Source organism: Acipenser ruthenus, chromosome 10 (genome assembly GCF_902713425.1).
Source record: "Acipenser ruthenus chromosome 10, fAciRut3.2 maternal haplotype, whole genome shotgun sequence".
In the NCBI taxonomy this organism is placed as follows: Eukaryota; Metazoa; Chordata; class Actinopteri; order Acipenseriformes; family Acipenseridae; genus Acipenser; species Acipenser ruthenus.
The window spans coordinates 9,250,481-9,268,512 of record NC_081198.1 but is presented as its reverse complement, the minus strand read 5'-3'; the positions used below and the strand labels follow the sequence as shown (position 1 = coordinate 9,268,512).

Sequence of the window (18,032 nt, the reverse complement as noted above, 5' to 3'; positions counted from 1 at the left end):
ATGTACTTGGATCGTTGTGGTTCTTGGGTATCCAATTGGAATGCTATTTTGAAGAGGTTTGAAAATGTGCTTCTAGTTCCATTGTTGTGTACCCCCAGTTACAAAAGTTACCAAGCCACATAATGAAAAGAAAAATAAGTTGTCATAATATTGTATTAGCCCCTGGGAGGTCAGCCTTTGAACCTGAAACTGGGTCACTTGAATGTCTATAGTAGGAACTTAAAATCTTTAAAACTGTCAAGGATTTCTGTTCTGTATTTCTAAAGCCAGATAAAGATCACATTCACTTTTTTCTGTTGCCTAGCATGACTCCCAACACTTTCTGATGGCACTGTTTTATGACTAGTGTTTTTTTTTTTTTTTATCTGGGATAGCTTTACTGGGCTGCTGCCACACCTTTTTTCAAGTGTGGTCTTGCTTGCATCATGCTTTACTGCTGGGTGTGGCTTGTCAATACAATGCTGCTCTGAGATTGAAAACAGGATCTTCTTGCTCCTTTTAACTTTAGCTTTAACCAGCAGTCCACACTGCCTCTGAACTATGAAGAGAATGCTACAGCCTTAAGCAGCTGTTCAATTATTTTCTCAGCCAAGCACATCTGTGGGTGATAGTATTGCTAAAAAGACACATTGAGATGGACAAGTTAATGTATACTGTGCAGCCTTTTCTAAAAGCCATTTTCCTATTGTTTCTTAACTTGGTAAAAATGTTACCACTTCTAAGACAATTGAAGTTTTAAGTGTTATGTTGTTAAGTTTAAGGCTTAATGAAATCTAGAAAAATAACAGTTATACAGCATATGTCTTTGTCTACTCTCATTGATGGTAAAATGTTATAATCGGTGGGGGGGGGGGGATTAAATGGTTTCGTTGTTTGTATAAATATTTCTAAAATGTTGATTAAGTGACTCCTGAGTAGTTTTTCTAACTGGAGAATGACCTTCATGTTTACAAGACAATTGATGATTATTTCAAGTGTTATAATTATAGGTACTTAATTGTGAATTTTGTGTGATGCTTTAATTTTATAGAGTATACTGTTTATTACTGTAAATTGAAGTCAGGTACATAAGTCCAGAAACATGTTCAGTATATTGTAAAAGTCAGAAATGTTTTATGTTTAATACCTAAGGTGAGAGGCCTTTGTTTAACTCTCTTATCAGTGAATACAGTAAATTTACACAGGTATTGTGTATTCTCAATTAAAAGATACACTTACAAGTAATTAAATTGCATTGTGTATTTTTTTTATAGACCATAAGCACTAAATGTATATCTATATCTGGTCTGTGAGTGCAACAATAAGTAGGCTAAATGGATCTGAGTAAGTTTCGAGTAAGTTTTCACAGTGATTCTGTTTTTCCTTCATTGTGCCTGGCTGGTTAAAAGAAAGAGCCATTCTGTAACATTTAAAAGGCCATGACATAATGAGCCAAATTTAAGTGGGAATCAAAGAAAATCTTTTGTGTAATGTGTTGACGGATAAATAATGGAAAGTGATACTGGACAAAGCAGACGATTTACAAAAACTCATTACTTAAAATTAAAATATTAAACAAGGTTAAAAGAAATGGCTGCTGTGTGTTTGCAAGTTACCTTCCTGTAATGACCATTCTCCTACCAATTCTGTAAATGTCTCCATTGAAATGTGTTTCCCCACATTTTAGGGGGGAACGATATTAACTGCCTTTAAATTTCTCAAGATGCAGATTGAAAACAAGTAGCAGAAGCAATAACTTTGCCACTATTACTTTGACTGTTTGGGGAATTGTTCAGGAATTAAAGTTTGTTTCACCACTCATTCGGTTATGTCTTAGACAGTTGTTGCACATTGGACTAATTTTAACTGAACAGATTGTAAGAATTTTGCAGAACGGAAGACAGTGCCACCTTCAGGACAACTTTAGAATTGAACATGAATGCTACCCAGGATGATCTTTTCAAGGTGACATATGACAAGTGAAAAGTCCTAATTAAATCTGAGCCTTTCAACCTTCTCCATCTGGGAGCTCCACTAGCTAAACAAACATATACAACACATATACAACTGTGCAGTCATATCACCCTGTGTCACAAACCCTTTTTTTCTGATTGCATGGCAGATTATTTGCAAAAGTGGCTAATTTTGGGCATATGAAACCACCATAAAAGCTATCGCCTTGCCATTTGAAATGAACTGGCAAAGCCATGTTGTAGCAATTCCCATGCTACATAATGTGGGTGTAAGTCTCACTCACCTGTCCCTTTAATTAGGGTCAGTAGCCTGGCCAGGTTAAAACTTCATTTCCCACAGTTCCTTGCAACCACACTCTGTTCATCCTCTCTCCCCATTGGCTCATTCAAATATCCACTCCTCCAAACTCAGAGCTCCTTAGAAGCCAGCACCTGTATTAAAGTTGGCTGATTAGGCCTTTCTCTGAGGAATCTATCTGAACCTACAGCATTACAAATGTAAAGCTCAGTGAATCCTTAAGAAAATTCCAGTGCAGTCATTCTTTTTTATTGTATCCTGCACTTTGTCTAAACTCTTCTTTTTGTTTTCATTGTTACTTGTTTAAGTTTAGCTGTTTTTTAAGGTCTGTTTAGTGTTTGTTGTTTTGTGTGTTCAGTCTCCATTTTTTCCAAACAACTGTTCAACATTCAACTAAGCACTACTAGACAAACTCATCATTTTCAATGTACTCAATTTTTTCAACCTTCTACAATCACCATCATTGCTGGACTCTTTGCTGTGATCATTTCATTCACCTTTATCTTTGTCTGTCTGTGCATTGATGTTGTGTTTGTGTGTGGATTTTTTTTGAGGCCCACCAGACACTACACCCATTTCTCCTTTATGTTACTTTTTACCAACTTACCTGCACCATCTTTATACTTAGCTGTTTTATCCACTTTTTGTTTTGTTCATTTCATTTGTTTACATTATTGTTCACAACAATAAACCGGTCGCTTGTAAAATGGATGCCTCTGATGTCCCTGCTTTTGCTGTCTGTCACTCTTGCTGACTTATTTAGCTATAGGAATAGGGCCAGTAGTATCTCCTTAGGGAGGACAGTTTAACTGCCTCTCAGTTGTGCAGAGTGATTGTTACAATGTATATTCTAGGTAATAATGTTGAACTGCTCAACTGTTTACAGTGCATCAATCCTACGTAGACTAATCCCAGTAATGTAATCTTTTAATGTCTACATGTTTTGTATGGTGTAAAGCAACCACATTCCTTGTACCAAACCCAAAATGAAAGATGACAAATGTATTATGTACATTCTGCCTTGAGGCAGGACATAATATGCTTCAGATGGTAGTTATTGTATCCTTTTGTGTCACACTAAGAGGCCTTGCATGGTTATTTCATTATTGGTATAAAAATACATAGAATATTGTATTTTAAATAAATTAATATCCAAGACAGCTGGATCCATTCAAAATGAATTTCATTTTCTATACTACTGAACTGCAAAGTGAAATAAACCTGATGCTTTTAAAATACAGTTTATATTTTATTTATGGCTTTTTAAAATCTGTATTATCAAGATACCACCTTATGCTGCCACAGACTGCTATTAAGAGTCTGTCTCTCTCACAAACTGATCTGCTTTAAAATGATTTGCCCGCTTCATCTCCCATTCCTCCCTGGAGTGATCCAAGCCTAATCCTTGTTGCTCTTGTTGTTCCCCACTCTTATTCTTCCCCCTCTGTTCTGTGATAAATTCACACAGTGGAAGTTAGGATTTTGCTACCCGGCATTGGAATTCTGAGCATCATATCAGATGTAGATATCAGATATATAGGAAAATCAGATGCGAAATACAGACTTTCAGAATTGTTAATAATTTTTTGGGTTGAAGAAAGAGTACTTCAACTGAGAAAGCTCCTTGGGATACTCAAAACAAAGAAGGATACTGGCATGGGTAACTGCAGCACATTCAAGCAAGCTTTTTTTTTGTTTTGTTTTTGTAAAGCCTTCGATTAAAGATACTTGGGGAGGCCTCCATCCAGCAGATGATGTTGATAGACGCACACACACTATTGTTTCTATATTGTGTTGGATTAATATTAAGCAGTTTGTTTTCTAGAATTCTTAACAGTTGAGCCAATGAATAACCACAAAACACAATTTCATGAAAAATAAATAAATAATAAATAAGTTTTGTCCCAATAACATAGAGCACCTTTACTGTATGTGTAAACTCTCAAAAATGTTACCCACTTGTAACACTAGAGGCCTCCCTTGTTCTACAGATACAGCATAGTAGTTTTTTTTTCTTTTTTTTTTTTTTACATGATCTTTTTTTTTCTACATAACAATGTACACATGATACAGCTACGTGTTTAGAGAGATGTGTGGTTATTGTAATTGAAGAAATTACATACACGCAATATAAAGAAACCTAAATACATCAATGGCTGGCAACTAGAACAGAAGAACAGCTTCATTACAAATAATTTAGGGCTGAGTATTTTGGTTTTGTTCATTGTGGTTCCTTTGACAAATACATTTTTGATTTAAAGAAGGGACTCTGCCTACAAGTATTATATACTCGGTGGCATATCTGGTTGTTTCCAGTGTTCTATTGTGGTTGAATTTGCTGTCTTAATTGAATTTGCTTAGGGGGTGCAAGGCACTATTGTTTGTTTCTCAATAAATTGGGTGCTGGTTGAATGCCACAGTAATGACTATTTAATCCACCAGAGACCTCGACAAACTTTGCAAAACAAATAGTACATTCTGTGAGAACCACTTTGTAGCAGCTTGGGACACCTTGACCTCATTGGGCAGGCCTACAGGATTCCAGAATGTTTCCTGAGATATCATTCAAATATATTTTAGAATTCTGCAATTCTGCTATCCTATAAAATAGCATATTTCAGAAAGAGATCACATTATAGTACCATGTAGGCCTATTTTAAATATTTTTTTTGCTTTGACATATACTGCAATATAATATTCTTCCGTATGATAAAGGGTTGTGGTTTGAGATCACAGGTCTCAAAAAAGCTGCTAAAGTTCTTCCAGTAGTCCCGATTTTATACTAATGTCTGTTGACCAAGTTTGCATGAAAGTGATCCCTAAACCTGTCAGATGCAGCTCTACCTTCAACTGCAATCCCACATTTGGTTGATGATGCATGTAAGTTGCAATCAAAGCTTCTGCGTAGTCAGATCCCAAACATTGAATAAATCAAATATCTCATGAGTCTCAAGTAAGGAAGAGGCAAAGGTTCTGATAGTGTCAAGATGGTGTATGGCTACAATTGGAGCAACGCCTTCAGCTCATCCTATAAGTTATCACAGACGGACAGGAAGAATTTGCTTTATTGTGTTTAAGCATTGCATAATGTTAGCGTGTCAATGGTGTAGGCTCTGAAAACACTAATAGCCATGTCAAAGAACTGGTGCAGACAGTTTGCTAATGCAGCAGAGAAGCCTATAATGTTGACAAGCAATTATAGAATCTGAGCCACCCACTGGCTGCCAAGTAGGATGTTATAGGTCTCTTGATACTAGTTTGCTAATTTGAATTTATTTATTGCAACACACTCATTAAGCCTTTTCTGCAGCATGATGCCAAGCTGTAAATAAATCCCTGTTCAGAGTGAATTTAAATCACGATTCCTGCACCCTGTGCCAAAAAGACACATACATTAAATAACAAAACCCAATAAAACTAATTTATAATTACTAACATTTACCAACACATGTACATGGCATGCACAAACAATTCAAACATTAAGGTTGCAATCACTTTGACTTGTATTTAACTGAATGATAAACTGTACTTGCTTTTAATAATGACAAGGTTTGATGTAATAGCACATAGCTGATCCTGGGAACAGCTTTAATTTTTTATGGATTAAATGAAGTGTGATGTTCATGAAACTGTTCTTGACTGTTGTGAAAATGTACATGTATACAAAACTATATTAATACATCAAAAAACAAAATAAAATCAAGTTAAAACGATGTGAATAGGATTAACATATAAACTGACCCTTGTGGTCCAGACAGTAGAAGATGCACAATTGGCTGCGGCAGCAGTACAGTGTGTCATCAGTCAGTGTCCAAGTCTTGAACCGATTGGACCGGTACCATCCTAACCCAGTCCAATCATGTCTTGAACCCATCAGATAGGGTCCTGAATCCATTGTTGTTGATCTTGAACCTTTGTTCTGACAGATCAAAAGTGTTCTAAAGCCTTGTGCTACAGCATTGTAATGCAATCCACTCATGCGATTTCTCTGTGTATTTAAAAGAGCTGCTGTGTTCATTTTAGCATTTTTTTTAGAATTTTATCAGCTGCAAACTTTTTCAGAGAAGCATTCATTTTTTTAAAATGTATTTATATTTTTTTATATCTATACTGTAGGCTTTATCTACCAAGAAGCCAGATCTAATTTCTGTCAACACATATTCATTTTTCATATTCCACTAAGACAGTTTTGACACAATCTGCCTGCAAGACAGATTTTGCTCTTGTCCATCGAAGAAATTATAAATGTATTCTATATTAGCAAAACAGTTTTATTCATTTTTACCCAGCTATGAACAGTTAGTTATCTTGTCGGCGACTCAGAAATTGAAAGAAACCTGAAGGCAGTCAAAATAGAAGGTATGGAAATATGAAGATAGTGACAAGCGAAGAAAGACTTGTGTATAAAACTATAATTCATAAGGGATACTCATGCATATGTACTCTGTGGAAACCACATTTTTGCTAACTTGGACTGTGGTGTGTTAAGATTTCACTTTTGTGACGTAATTTTTGTTTTATTAATGGGGGGGGGGGGGGGGAATTATATTATAAAACTTAGCATAAATGAGTAGATCAGTCTTTGTTAATGAGTTTATGAAAAGTTGTTTGTCCATGACAGCCGCATGTAATATGTTTCCTTTAGGATGCAGTGATTTATCATACCGCCCCCCCCCCAGCACATTCATATACGTGTGTATTCTGCATCCCAGGAGAACCAGGGGCTCTTCCTGCAGTTAGGCACAACCCTCACATACCTATCCCTACAGCTGACCTCCTAACCATCAAGCTACTGTTTTACATGGTATTTGAGTTGTAACCAGTTGCATCATATTCCAAATCCACCTCCAATTGCCATGAAATACATAGAGTTGTTTCTGGGTAAGTTCAGGGAAAATTGAGAAAAAGCAGCACCAAGCAGAACATGAAGCTCCTACAGCTCAGATAACACTGCAGTTCTTAGCAACACAGATGCACACCATTATAATCTGTCTCTAAGGCAGGTTGTTTTTAATGCAGATTTTGGAAGTGAGAAATAGATTTAGCATTGGGTAAAAGCTTCAGCCATATCAATTTATTAATTGCCTTTGGCATAGTCTAGTGATTTCTTGCTCCATGGTGGTATAGCCTTAGTCTTTTCATTTCAGATTAAATCAGTTTCCTGTCTCCAAAATAAAGTTATTATTGATACATTTTTGATTTTATCTTCTTTATATGTAAGTTTCCTTACAACCCCGTGTCTAAAGCCACATAGCTAATTTATTGTACAATACTAGTATGATACTTCCACCCCCATTCTACAGTCGCTATATATTTAGGGGAATAAGTGTATAAACTGCTCTTCTGTGACAAATTTCAAATGTCATGTTGTTCCAACCCATTTACCGTTCTGAATACATTGATACTTGGAATCCTGTATGCAGTAATCATGTTATCCACTGAGTCACCAATACTATATACATCTTCTCATTTAAGAGACGCTCCATTTCATTTTTTTCCTGTAAGAATCTCAGAAAATATAATAGCTCATCTGATATGAGAGAAAAATAAAAGCTTATGAAAAAAGAATAATGGTGTTGTTGCAAAACATGTCCTCAGTCAATTCATTATCTTCCATCAAGGAAAAATCATTAATTATCTCCCTTGAAGGCAGGCTTAATAACTATTTGCGTCTGAAGAAAAAGGGTCTTACAAAACATATTTAGTTTCTGGCCTGCACCATGGAGCATTCATTTATTATCTTAGACAGCTATTCATTCTCACCCGGCTAAAGTGAAGAATTGAATTTCCTTTTAACAAACCCCAATGCTTTGAATTTGATAGTGAATACAATTTGCCATTTACAACTATGTGAATTTGTATCATTTATTTGCTTTGCCAAGTTCTTAGTCATTTTAATGATATTAATTATAACTCCTACTTGTTCCAATCAAACAATTACACATCTATCATGTGGTTATAATCTTCTTTTTTTTTTTTTTTTTACAGGAGCATCATGTAGCTTTCATTGGCTTTCTTTGCAGTTAAGGTCCTGTCAGCATCATCCCATCTTAAAAAAAAAATAAATGTATTTATCCACAGTGAAGGGATAGCAAAGGCCTGACATCATCCTGTGTGCGGGGGTGTAGGAGTAGTTCAGTCTCCATGCCTAACCAGTTCTTCGCCTCTTATTTCGTGTGATGTGTAAAAATGTAATACACTTATTGGAACAATGCATATTCATATACCATACTGGTACCATTTGGGCTTACTTCCAAAACTATTTAACAAAATGAGACATTTCCAGTAAACCTTAACCACATTTCCAGTAAATCTCCAAATGTGTTTCCAAGAACGGATGTTTTTTATTTTATTTTGCACTCTTAAGCCACTTTATTCATGGCATGCTTTTTAAAACGTCGATACTCACTTCTAAACTCTACCACCAGCACTTTGTAAAAGCATAGCAATTCACATACCATCTATATTCACAAAATTACAGTTTAAGTATCCAATTAACCTTGGAATGACATGATACATCATGCAATTATCAGATTACAAAGTTTAACTTAATCCCTTTAAACTAATATCAGCACTGGAGAAAAGAACCCAGATAGAATGGAATTACTGAGGACTGACATCCCACAAGGTTTAACTCTAAATTCCTACCAGTAATAGTTCACTGGAACTAGAACTGCACAATCAGATTGCTCTCTTACCAGTGATCAGCATGCTGTAACCCATACTTGTAGACTATTTAGTGGAACCTGTCTATTTAAAAATAAAATTAAAAAAAAGACATAGGGGTCTATTTAATTGACCAAACCAAACAGGTGCATATCTAAATACTAAATATTGCTGCAATTTCAAGCATTAAAACAGTTCCTACACTGGTGTTTAACATAAATTCTAAGACAGAAATACTAAAGAGACTCAAAGGCAAAGCAGTACATTTATTATTGTGCCCCTATGTTTATAGCTGCTTTTAAAAAGCACCAAAAACTAAATATGTAACAACACATAAAATGCCTTTTATAGTTATTCTCTGTTTATTTTATTTATTTATTTTTGGTACTTTAAAGATTACAGCACCATAATTAAATCTACAACAAATGGCTTTTTGGGGCTACATGAATGTGAAGAACTTTAGAAAAACATTCAATTTGATTAGAAAGTGCACTGCTAAAATAAAGTAAGATTCCACCAAAGCTGAGTTGTCAAAAAAAAAACCTCTCTGCACTACGATGAGATGAGAACTCGTATTGAAGTGGCTGCAGGAAATTCATGTTTGACACCCTGCATGTGAGTCACTGCATGGCTCGTTTTACATTTTAAAATAGTTGTTGCGCTTTTCTTTGTACCATGGGGGTGGATTCAAATTTAAGGTTGCATTGTTAAGGCAAAATCATTTTTTAAATGATCTGAATGCCTCATTAGAACAGCTCCAAAGGAGACTGTTACACAAGCCTAATTAGTGTGACACGATGGCTCGTGTGGTGACGTGAGGCTAGGAAATGCAAGACACAGAATGGTGAGTGAATGCGCTGGTGCGTCAGTTTTATTTTATAACAAAGATTTGAACAAAACAGAAACACTGCACAAACAAAATGGCACGTTGGCCAAAATAAATAGAAAAACAAACCGTGGACGAACCCAAACGACCCGCAGGAGAAGCAATTGTTATATTTTATATTTTAAATTCTTTCTCCTCTCTCTCCCGTTCTCCACTGCGAACACCCAAGCCCGTGTGAAATACTGACACTTTTAGGCAGCTGTGCCGACTTGATTGCTAATCAGCCATTCAATTGGCTGCATACCACCACTACCCACAGTGCAACAGCTATTTAAAAATTACTTTTACAGTAAATGTGCACGCTTTCATTCTTTTCTTGTACTTAGTTTTTTCAAAGTATCTAAGATGCTGTTTTAGCTAGAACACAAATAACAGATCTCAAGGGAGTTTTAAATAATTTAATGCTAGGCTACCTAGAATAGAGCTAAACCAGATTCTTAACTTTATTATGAGTATTGATTTGTGAAAGAAGAGTTTATTACTAGTTAAGGTGTTTAGAAATTGTTGTATTCTGTAGAGCAGGCCAGAGATTTTAACTGGCCTTTGTCTTCCGTCTTCCTGTGAGCAGTGCACTTTGGTGAATCAAATGTTGCTTATGTAAAGTGAATAATCCTATTACTATTGATTTCACACCGGGATAATTGCTGAACATAACACTTCCGTGCCTCGCTAAGTAAATCTAGATTTGCTAACAAAACTTAATGCTTGTAAAACAATAGGTATTATTTAAAATATATATACAGTATTTCAGATATTCACACGGGCAGCCTTCTAAGCATACTTGTACATGCTGCAATGGGATCATGTCCAGATGAGAAGTGGGGAACACAAATGTTTATTGCAAGGACACTAGTTAAATGTCCCTTATTTTATGCTTGCTTTTTGTGCTGTAATAAAAAAAGCTTCTTAGAGGAATTTGGCCGGGGCACAGTTTTACCATATTGCTTTGCACCATGCATTGTATTGGTACAGATAGATTAGTTCCACAGTATCCTCAGAAAGAGTTCTTCACCACAACTGAAATCAAAATGTGCTGCATACTGATCCATCAATCTCCCTTCATTTCAGGGAACCTTGGGCTAAACAAACATGCCTCATTATGCTTTCCTGACTTTATTTTAGCTGAGGCTTTTTATACTCGTCCAATCCCTCCACCAACGTTCTCCTCTTTGGAGAAGATGGCATTGACCACTGTCCCATCTCTGGTGGTTGATTTTGCTCATTTCGCATATCATAATGAGCTAAACAGCCACAGTGCCTTGGCTTGGGACAACCTTTAACATTTGGTTCAGATTCAGCCAGAAACCTAAGTAAATTGAGTCCTGGTAGTTTCATCCCTGTTCATTGGTGGAAATCAGTAAATCCAACTTGAACTGAAAAATAAATCGGCACTGTGTGTGAAAGGATGCTCAGCAAACCATGGAGGTAGTGTTTATGAACAGCAGCCCCTGCACCTCAACCCGTTATTATATGTAGAACATGGAAATGCACTGCTGTTACCAAGCATAGAACTTTAGTGATGATGTCAAGACACTCAGGTTTGACTCAAAGCACCTCTATAAGTAAAACGGAGGGAGAAAATGAAGAATGCTTGATAGGTTTAAACCTTGGTAGATTGAGAAAAACAGTTATTTAATTTCATCCTGAAAAGGTGATTTGCTTTTATAAACATAGCAAAGCTGTCAATACAGAACCATGAAATAGAGGGTCTGGAAAACAAACTGGAACACAAAATATGTGAGACAGTTACATTTTTATTGTGTTTTGTGTTTTTTTTTCTGGGTGGTCATCAGTTTTAACTCTCAATAATAACCATAAAAATTGACATAGAAAAAAGAGTGTGTCTAACCCCGAGAACATACAGCTCTGAAACTGTTCAAATAGCACAAAGTGACATTTGGATTACTCTAAAGCTTTTTGTCGAGTTAACACTAAGAAAAAAACCAAACATATAAAGCATCACTTTAATTCAATTTAATAGTTCAGTTTTTTTGTATTTCCCCCAGTTTATTTTCCCTACTATTTCTGATGGTGATGTTTCACCATTGTTCTAAACCCCACCAGTTCTTAGCCCTTTGCTCTCTTTCTCTGAGGGTCACTGTTTTCCATTGAGACTGAGGAAGCATGCCTCCACAGTCCACAGAGGAGACATGACTCCAGCTTTCAGCCTGGGGAATCAAAAACTGAAACTGATAGATATTTTGGGTTTTAAAAAAAAACAATACCACCCAAGCAATTGTAAACATGACAAAGTAAGAACATCATTGTAATGCCACCAATATTTAATTCTTGCTCATTATAAGCAGAGCTAGTATCTGAACTTTAATTCAGATTTAGGGAATCATAACACCAAAGCACTAAAATATGAGGACACAGCACCAAACATTTTCCAAGAACTTCCATGGACTGGTTGTTGTGACTGCAGTTTGTTGAAATGACAGGCATTTGCTAAGCAGAAGAGTATGAAGATAACATGGCAATGCTGTTGTAAACTATTTGCCACATTTTTTGAGAGGTATCCTAACTTTGTGGCATTAGTGTTTGTTTTGAAATGTAATCCAACCTTTCTCCAGACCTCTATAGTACACAATCAAATATGGTATATACTCATTTCCCCTTTTCTCAGCACTTATATTTTTTTACACAGACAACCTTAAAATGTCAAACGTCATTAAGTACTGTTTTACTAGAAATGTACAGAAGAACATTAGCAACACCAAATCCCTTTAAAAATGAAAAAAGGCCAGTGTCCTAAATTGTACAATATCTTAAATATTGACTTACATTCAAAAAGCAAAGTTTGCCATGTCCTATTATTCATCTCCCCCTCCCAAGTTCTGCACACACACACACACTGAAAATGTTTTTAAAAGCTGAGCTAGTTAACTGCACAGTTTGTCTGTCTCGTATTCCACATTATGGGGGAGTTTGGCAGTGAATGCCTGCAGGGAGTCTCGGATCCTCACCACCTCGCTGGCTGACAGCTTGAGTCGGTGCCGCAGCAGGCAGGAGAAGAGATCCAGGTGCTGCTTGCCAGGTGGGGAGAGCATGTTCACACGGTCTCGGATCTCCACCAGCTGGAGAAGAGCTGAGTGCTGGGAGCCCTGTGTGTAGGGGTAGTCCAGCTGCAGGATCAGGTCCTGGATTGCCTCAGGGTCAAAGTGCATGCTGTAGCCATAGGCCTGGACACCATTGACCTTCATGTATCCCAGGTTCCTAGAGGGATCGACAAGTTCCAGGGGCTCGTAGTACGTGGTCTCATTACCTCGAGAGTCAGTGGCCTTGATCCGGCTCCTCAGGTAGATGTGGACCGTTTCAAAGAAGCTCTTCCGCTTGTTGCCCAATGTCAAGGTCCAGTTGGTGCATTGCGGGACCCCCTCTAGTGTAGTCCTTTCCCAATCTGGGAAACTGTTCTCATGAACAGGCAAGAGCCAGCTCTCCGAATGGCTGCCCCCAAACGGGTTAATGTAGATGGAGAGGACAGGCTCCAGGGTGCTGTTCCTGGTCAGGCAGATCTGCACTGTCAGCCCCAGCAGCATGTGGATCAGGTTGGACCTGTATTTGTTGCTTTTTAGGGTGAGGAGCATTCGCTTGCGCCAGGAAGGGTCAAACCAGCTGTTGAGGCGCATGTCATTGCTGATGAAGATGGCGTGCATCTCAATGCGGCTGTCACGCTTCTGCAGAAGGTACTTCAACTCCAGGTCCTGGAAGTCAGTTTCCAGGCCCAGGTAGTGCTCCAGGGAGTCGGCCACCTCTGGACGACAGGTGCCCTGACTCAGCATGTAACCTGCATTGCAGCTACTGCAGTGGACAGGACTGTCCTGGGCACAGGTCAAACAGTTGGTGCTGTCCCCCACCTGGCACGGGAGCGCCCGCTGGCAGGTGTCCTGCTCCATTGGGCAGGTGCAGCTATGGATTTCCTCATTGAAAGTGCCTGATAGGTTGTTTTCACTGCAGTAAAGAAGGGACTGAATCTGCTTCAACCAGTAAGCTATAGGTCTGTGGAAGAAACAGAAAGGCCAAGATCATTTTGAGGTTTTAATAAATTCATGCAACCAGTGGAGGAAATTAGGTTTTATATTTTTATTGGATTAACACAAGAAATTGGCCCTTAGCCTGCTAATCTAAAGGCCACCTTGCATGCTGGTTCTCAGTCTGCTTATCAGAATCAGTGACATCGAGGATGGATAAGGCAGATACAAATGAGACCTTTGATGATATGACTTGAACTTTACTCTGGTTGCATGGATTTGTTAACCTTAGATCTTGTGACATAACAATGACCTCCTTCCTCCAACACCAGCACTAGTACTTCTAACCTATACAAAAATTGTTCAATTGTATACAACACTACCAGTCAGACCACCATCCTGCATAAACCAATTAAAAAAGACAAGCATTATCATCTGAGGGTGGACAAGCACTGGAAGGCCCCCTGCACCAAAAACATGATAATATTACAACTTGCAATTCATGTCCACAGATATGCTCTTAACCCTAATGCACTTCAGAAATATTCTATAACAGATAGCTACAGAATACAGCCTTCATACAATGGAAATAACAAAGCATAGGATTTGTCTGAGTGCTTTTAGCAATACGTGTTTACCCTGAAACAAATGCAAAGCCCAAATTAGGGATTTTAGCAATCTCCTTGACGGATAGATTAATTTCTTTAAATAGTAACAACTGCTTCCATACTTATGTGCAGCATTTCTTTAGACATACTATCAATCAAGAAATAATGAAAACCATAGTTCTTATTTTGCTATGGTGACTTTCTCCAGTCAAAAAACAACCAGACGTCTAAGTCATGCAGATTCAGTCACAGTAAGTTCTTGGTGCCTATTTCTGCAAGCACAAGCATTAGAAAAAAATTCAAATCCGTAGTCATTTTGTTTTCAAAGCAACCATGGTGAGATATATTTATTCATTCCAGATTTTCCATTTCTGAAGAGTAAGGATGGAAAGGATACAACAGGAAGATGAAATGACTAATGCAGAATTTGAAAAAAAGATGCCTCCTGCTTTTCAAGTGTGCCTTTTCGGAATCCGCGCTGTAGGATTCTGAAGAGTGCCTGTATTACCTCTTTCTAAAGCAGAGCTCCCATGCCACTAGCACTCACAAAAATAAAGCCACTCCATGGAAATGTATATTTCTAAACAAAGGTTTGCATTAGTAGTAATCATAATAACAATATGATGTTACTATGTGATCTTTATTAAGGACTGACAGTAATATGTGTATATATTATATATATATATATATATATATATATATATATATATATATATATATATATATATATATATATATATATATATATATATATATATATAGTTAATTTAAATAAAATATTCATTTAAAGCTTAAAATTGTACCATGATAGATTCTGATTGAATGGGTACTAGATTTAATAACGATGACCCCTATCCATTCCATATTGTTAGAGGACAAATTGCACAATAAGTTAAGATGACCTACTCATGTGAAAATAGATTTGTTCTATTGCTAAAAGGTCATCCCATGGAAACCTGACTATATCCCATAATAATGACAAGCTCAGAAGGACATCTTAAATTGTACTGCACAGAAAATACATAAACATATTACAGAAAGTTATTAGACAGAAATTAGACTGCAGATTGGTTAAAACTTGAAACTACTGAGGTAAGAAAAGTCAAGTAAACAAACAACACTGATTAAGGCATTTGCCAAAACCTGTGTCTAACAACAATTGGATGCTGTTTGTGGGAGATTTGCTCCATTTGTTATGTGGATTATGCTATTTATGAAAAACCCTTCACCAAAACATTTCATCTCTATTTATTGTAATTATGCAGAATCCACCAACTTGTAGAAAACAACTGGTAGATCAGCAGTTCAACATTTAAAGTAAACCCTTACAGAAGACAAGCCAAGCTGTAGCATAAACTACCATCTCCTTAGTTATTTTATACATTGACCGCTGTCAAGGGGCTCCCTTGTACTGCAAGTACTCACTGTACATTGTTTTAATCTCTATGAACTGGAATGTGTCTGAGAGCTAGTTTACTTTCTAAACTTCCTAAACAAATATAGCAAACTGCAATGCTATATTTGAGCTTTAAACCCATTTTATACATACATTCGCCTTTATAATGCCATTCTTGTACCCACCTTTCACGGGGCAGCCTGTACTGAGGCTGCTTCTCACAGCGTTTGCTGAGGTTAAACATTTTCTGGATCATCTTCTGGGCCTTGTCGTGGAGCTGCCTCATGCTACCCTCTAGTTGCTCGTACAGGCGCTGCAGACTGGAGTCCTTGGTCCACAGGTGGAATATGGTGGATGTGTTCAGTAGATGGTCAAGTGGAAGCGTCTTCACAAAGGACTTAAATTCATCTAAAAGGACATATCATTCTTGAAATGCTAGAAATGTTTTTCTCGTTCTTATCTAAGATCAGGTACGTTGTATCAGCGCTTTTGAACGTATAGATTATGGGATAACAAATAAAGTATGGTCGCTGAGCCACACAGACCTTCCTCCTTCAAAATGAGCCTGCTGCAAGGTGGAAGTGGAGGAGCCAGGTTGGCTGATTGTCCACGGATACCCAGTTCAACGGTATCTATATGATTTATGACTTCATAAAACCAAGGTAATGCCAGACAATCTAATTCTGTTCTCCTAGTTAAATGTTAAATGTTGCTTCCATCTTATGATATAATGGCCAAGAATATTATATCACACATTTGTTTATTACAAATTGTAATTCAAGAATTTTACAAGATGGCCATTTAATATATATATATATATATATATATATATATATATATATATATATATATATATATATATTTATGTTTTTTTATGTTTTTTTTCTCCAGTTTTCTCCCCAATTTGGAATGCCCAGTTGTTATTTGTATCCCGGTTCACCGCTGCAACCCCCTGGCGACTTGGGAAACGGAGGCTGGAACACGCGTGCTCCGAAACGTGTTCCTGCCAATCCGTCATTTTTTGCACTGCGGATCCACAGCGAGGCCACCAGGACAACACAGATCTGATGGCTCCACTGCAGAACCGCAGGCGCCCTATCAGCTATAGGGGTTGCTGGTGCACAGTGAACTGTGGATTCCCCAGCCAATTGTGTGCCGCCCCCTAGGAGCCCCCGGTTATGGTCGGCAGTGACATAGCCTGGATTCGAACCTGAGATCTCCAGGCTATAGGGCGCATCCTGCACTCCATGTGGAGCTCCTTTACTGAATGCGACACTCGGGAGCACCTACCCATTTATATTTAAAAACAAAATTCACATTTGTATAAAGATGAATACCGGTATGCTTAAAGATTGGCCATGCAATGTCGCTAACTGAACTAGTCAAATATATGCAAATATACGTTATCACTGTACATGCTGTCCACAATGCTACAGAGCATTGAATGGGATGTGTTTCACACATGCACTAGAGGGGCTCACCTGAATCCTGAAACTCCACATTGTAGTTGGTCCACGCCTTAACGACATGAAGCAGCTTCTCTTCTATGGCCTGGATATCTATGGCAGGGCAGTTGCATTCTGGGAAGCTGGAGGTACACTGGCACCAGCAGTCATTGTCCTTACAGATAAAATCTCCCTTTGAGTTGCAGGTGATGTATCCCAAGGCTGCTCTGACAAAGCGCTCATGCAAATAATTTGGTAGGATAACCTGCAGACCTTTCCAGAAAAAAAACAGACACTATATTAATACATAAAAAATCATTAATTGTAATAATAATAATAATAATAATAATAATAATAATAATAATAATAATAATAATAATAATAATAATAATAGAGATCACTTTACATAACTGCTAAAGTCATGCACATGTGTAAGACTAGATTACATCGGAACTATGGCAACAAATCAATATATTGGAGGACATTAAAATACAGTACACCAGGGATCTGACTTATAAGCAGCATTTAAGAAGCTTCAATATGAAAATGTGATGCAATCAGTCATGTATATTGGAGAAAGTAATTTTAAACAAGTGACTCTCAATAGCGAATTTAAACTGAGAAACTGTGACGTCAATCAGTCAAATATCACTGGACAGATATTCCAGCAATGAACCAGGAGAAAGCACAGAGGAAGGCAGACAGGCTCTTATACTCACAGTGTGCAGCAAACACAGATAAAAAATACTATAGTAGCACCTGAAAACACTATATTTGTATGGTCAATGCACAAATTAAAAGTTCACTTAC

General features: G+C 37.3%; 1 protein-coding gene across 2 annotated transcripts in view; it reads right to left on the bottom strand.

Annotated features, from left to right (window-relative positions):
• Positions 1-11,441: 11,441 nt before the first annotated feature.
• Positions 11,442-18,032, bottom strand: part of LOC117402540 (BMP/retinoic acid-inducible neural-specific protein 3-like) — a 39,785-nt gene continuing 33,194 nt past the window's right edge. For both annotated transcript variants that reach the window (XM_034003784.3, XM_034003794.3), the window contains 3 exons: positions 17,259-17,495; positions 15,963-16,185; positions 11,442-13,801 (listed from right to left, as the gene is read on the bottom strand). In XM_034003784.3, the coding sequence (XP_033859675.2) occupies positions 12,685-13,801; positions 15,963-16,185; positions 17,259-17,495 (1,577 nt within the window). In that variant the 3' untranslated portion in view covers positions 11,442-12,684. The remainder of the gene's footprint in view (positions 13,802-15,962; positions 16,186-17,258; positions 17,496-18,032) is intronic.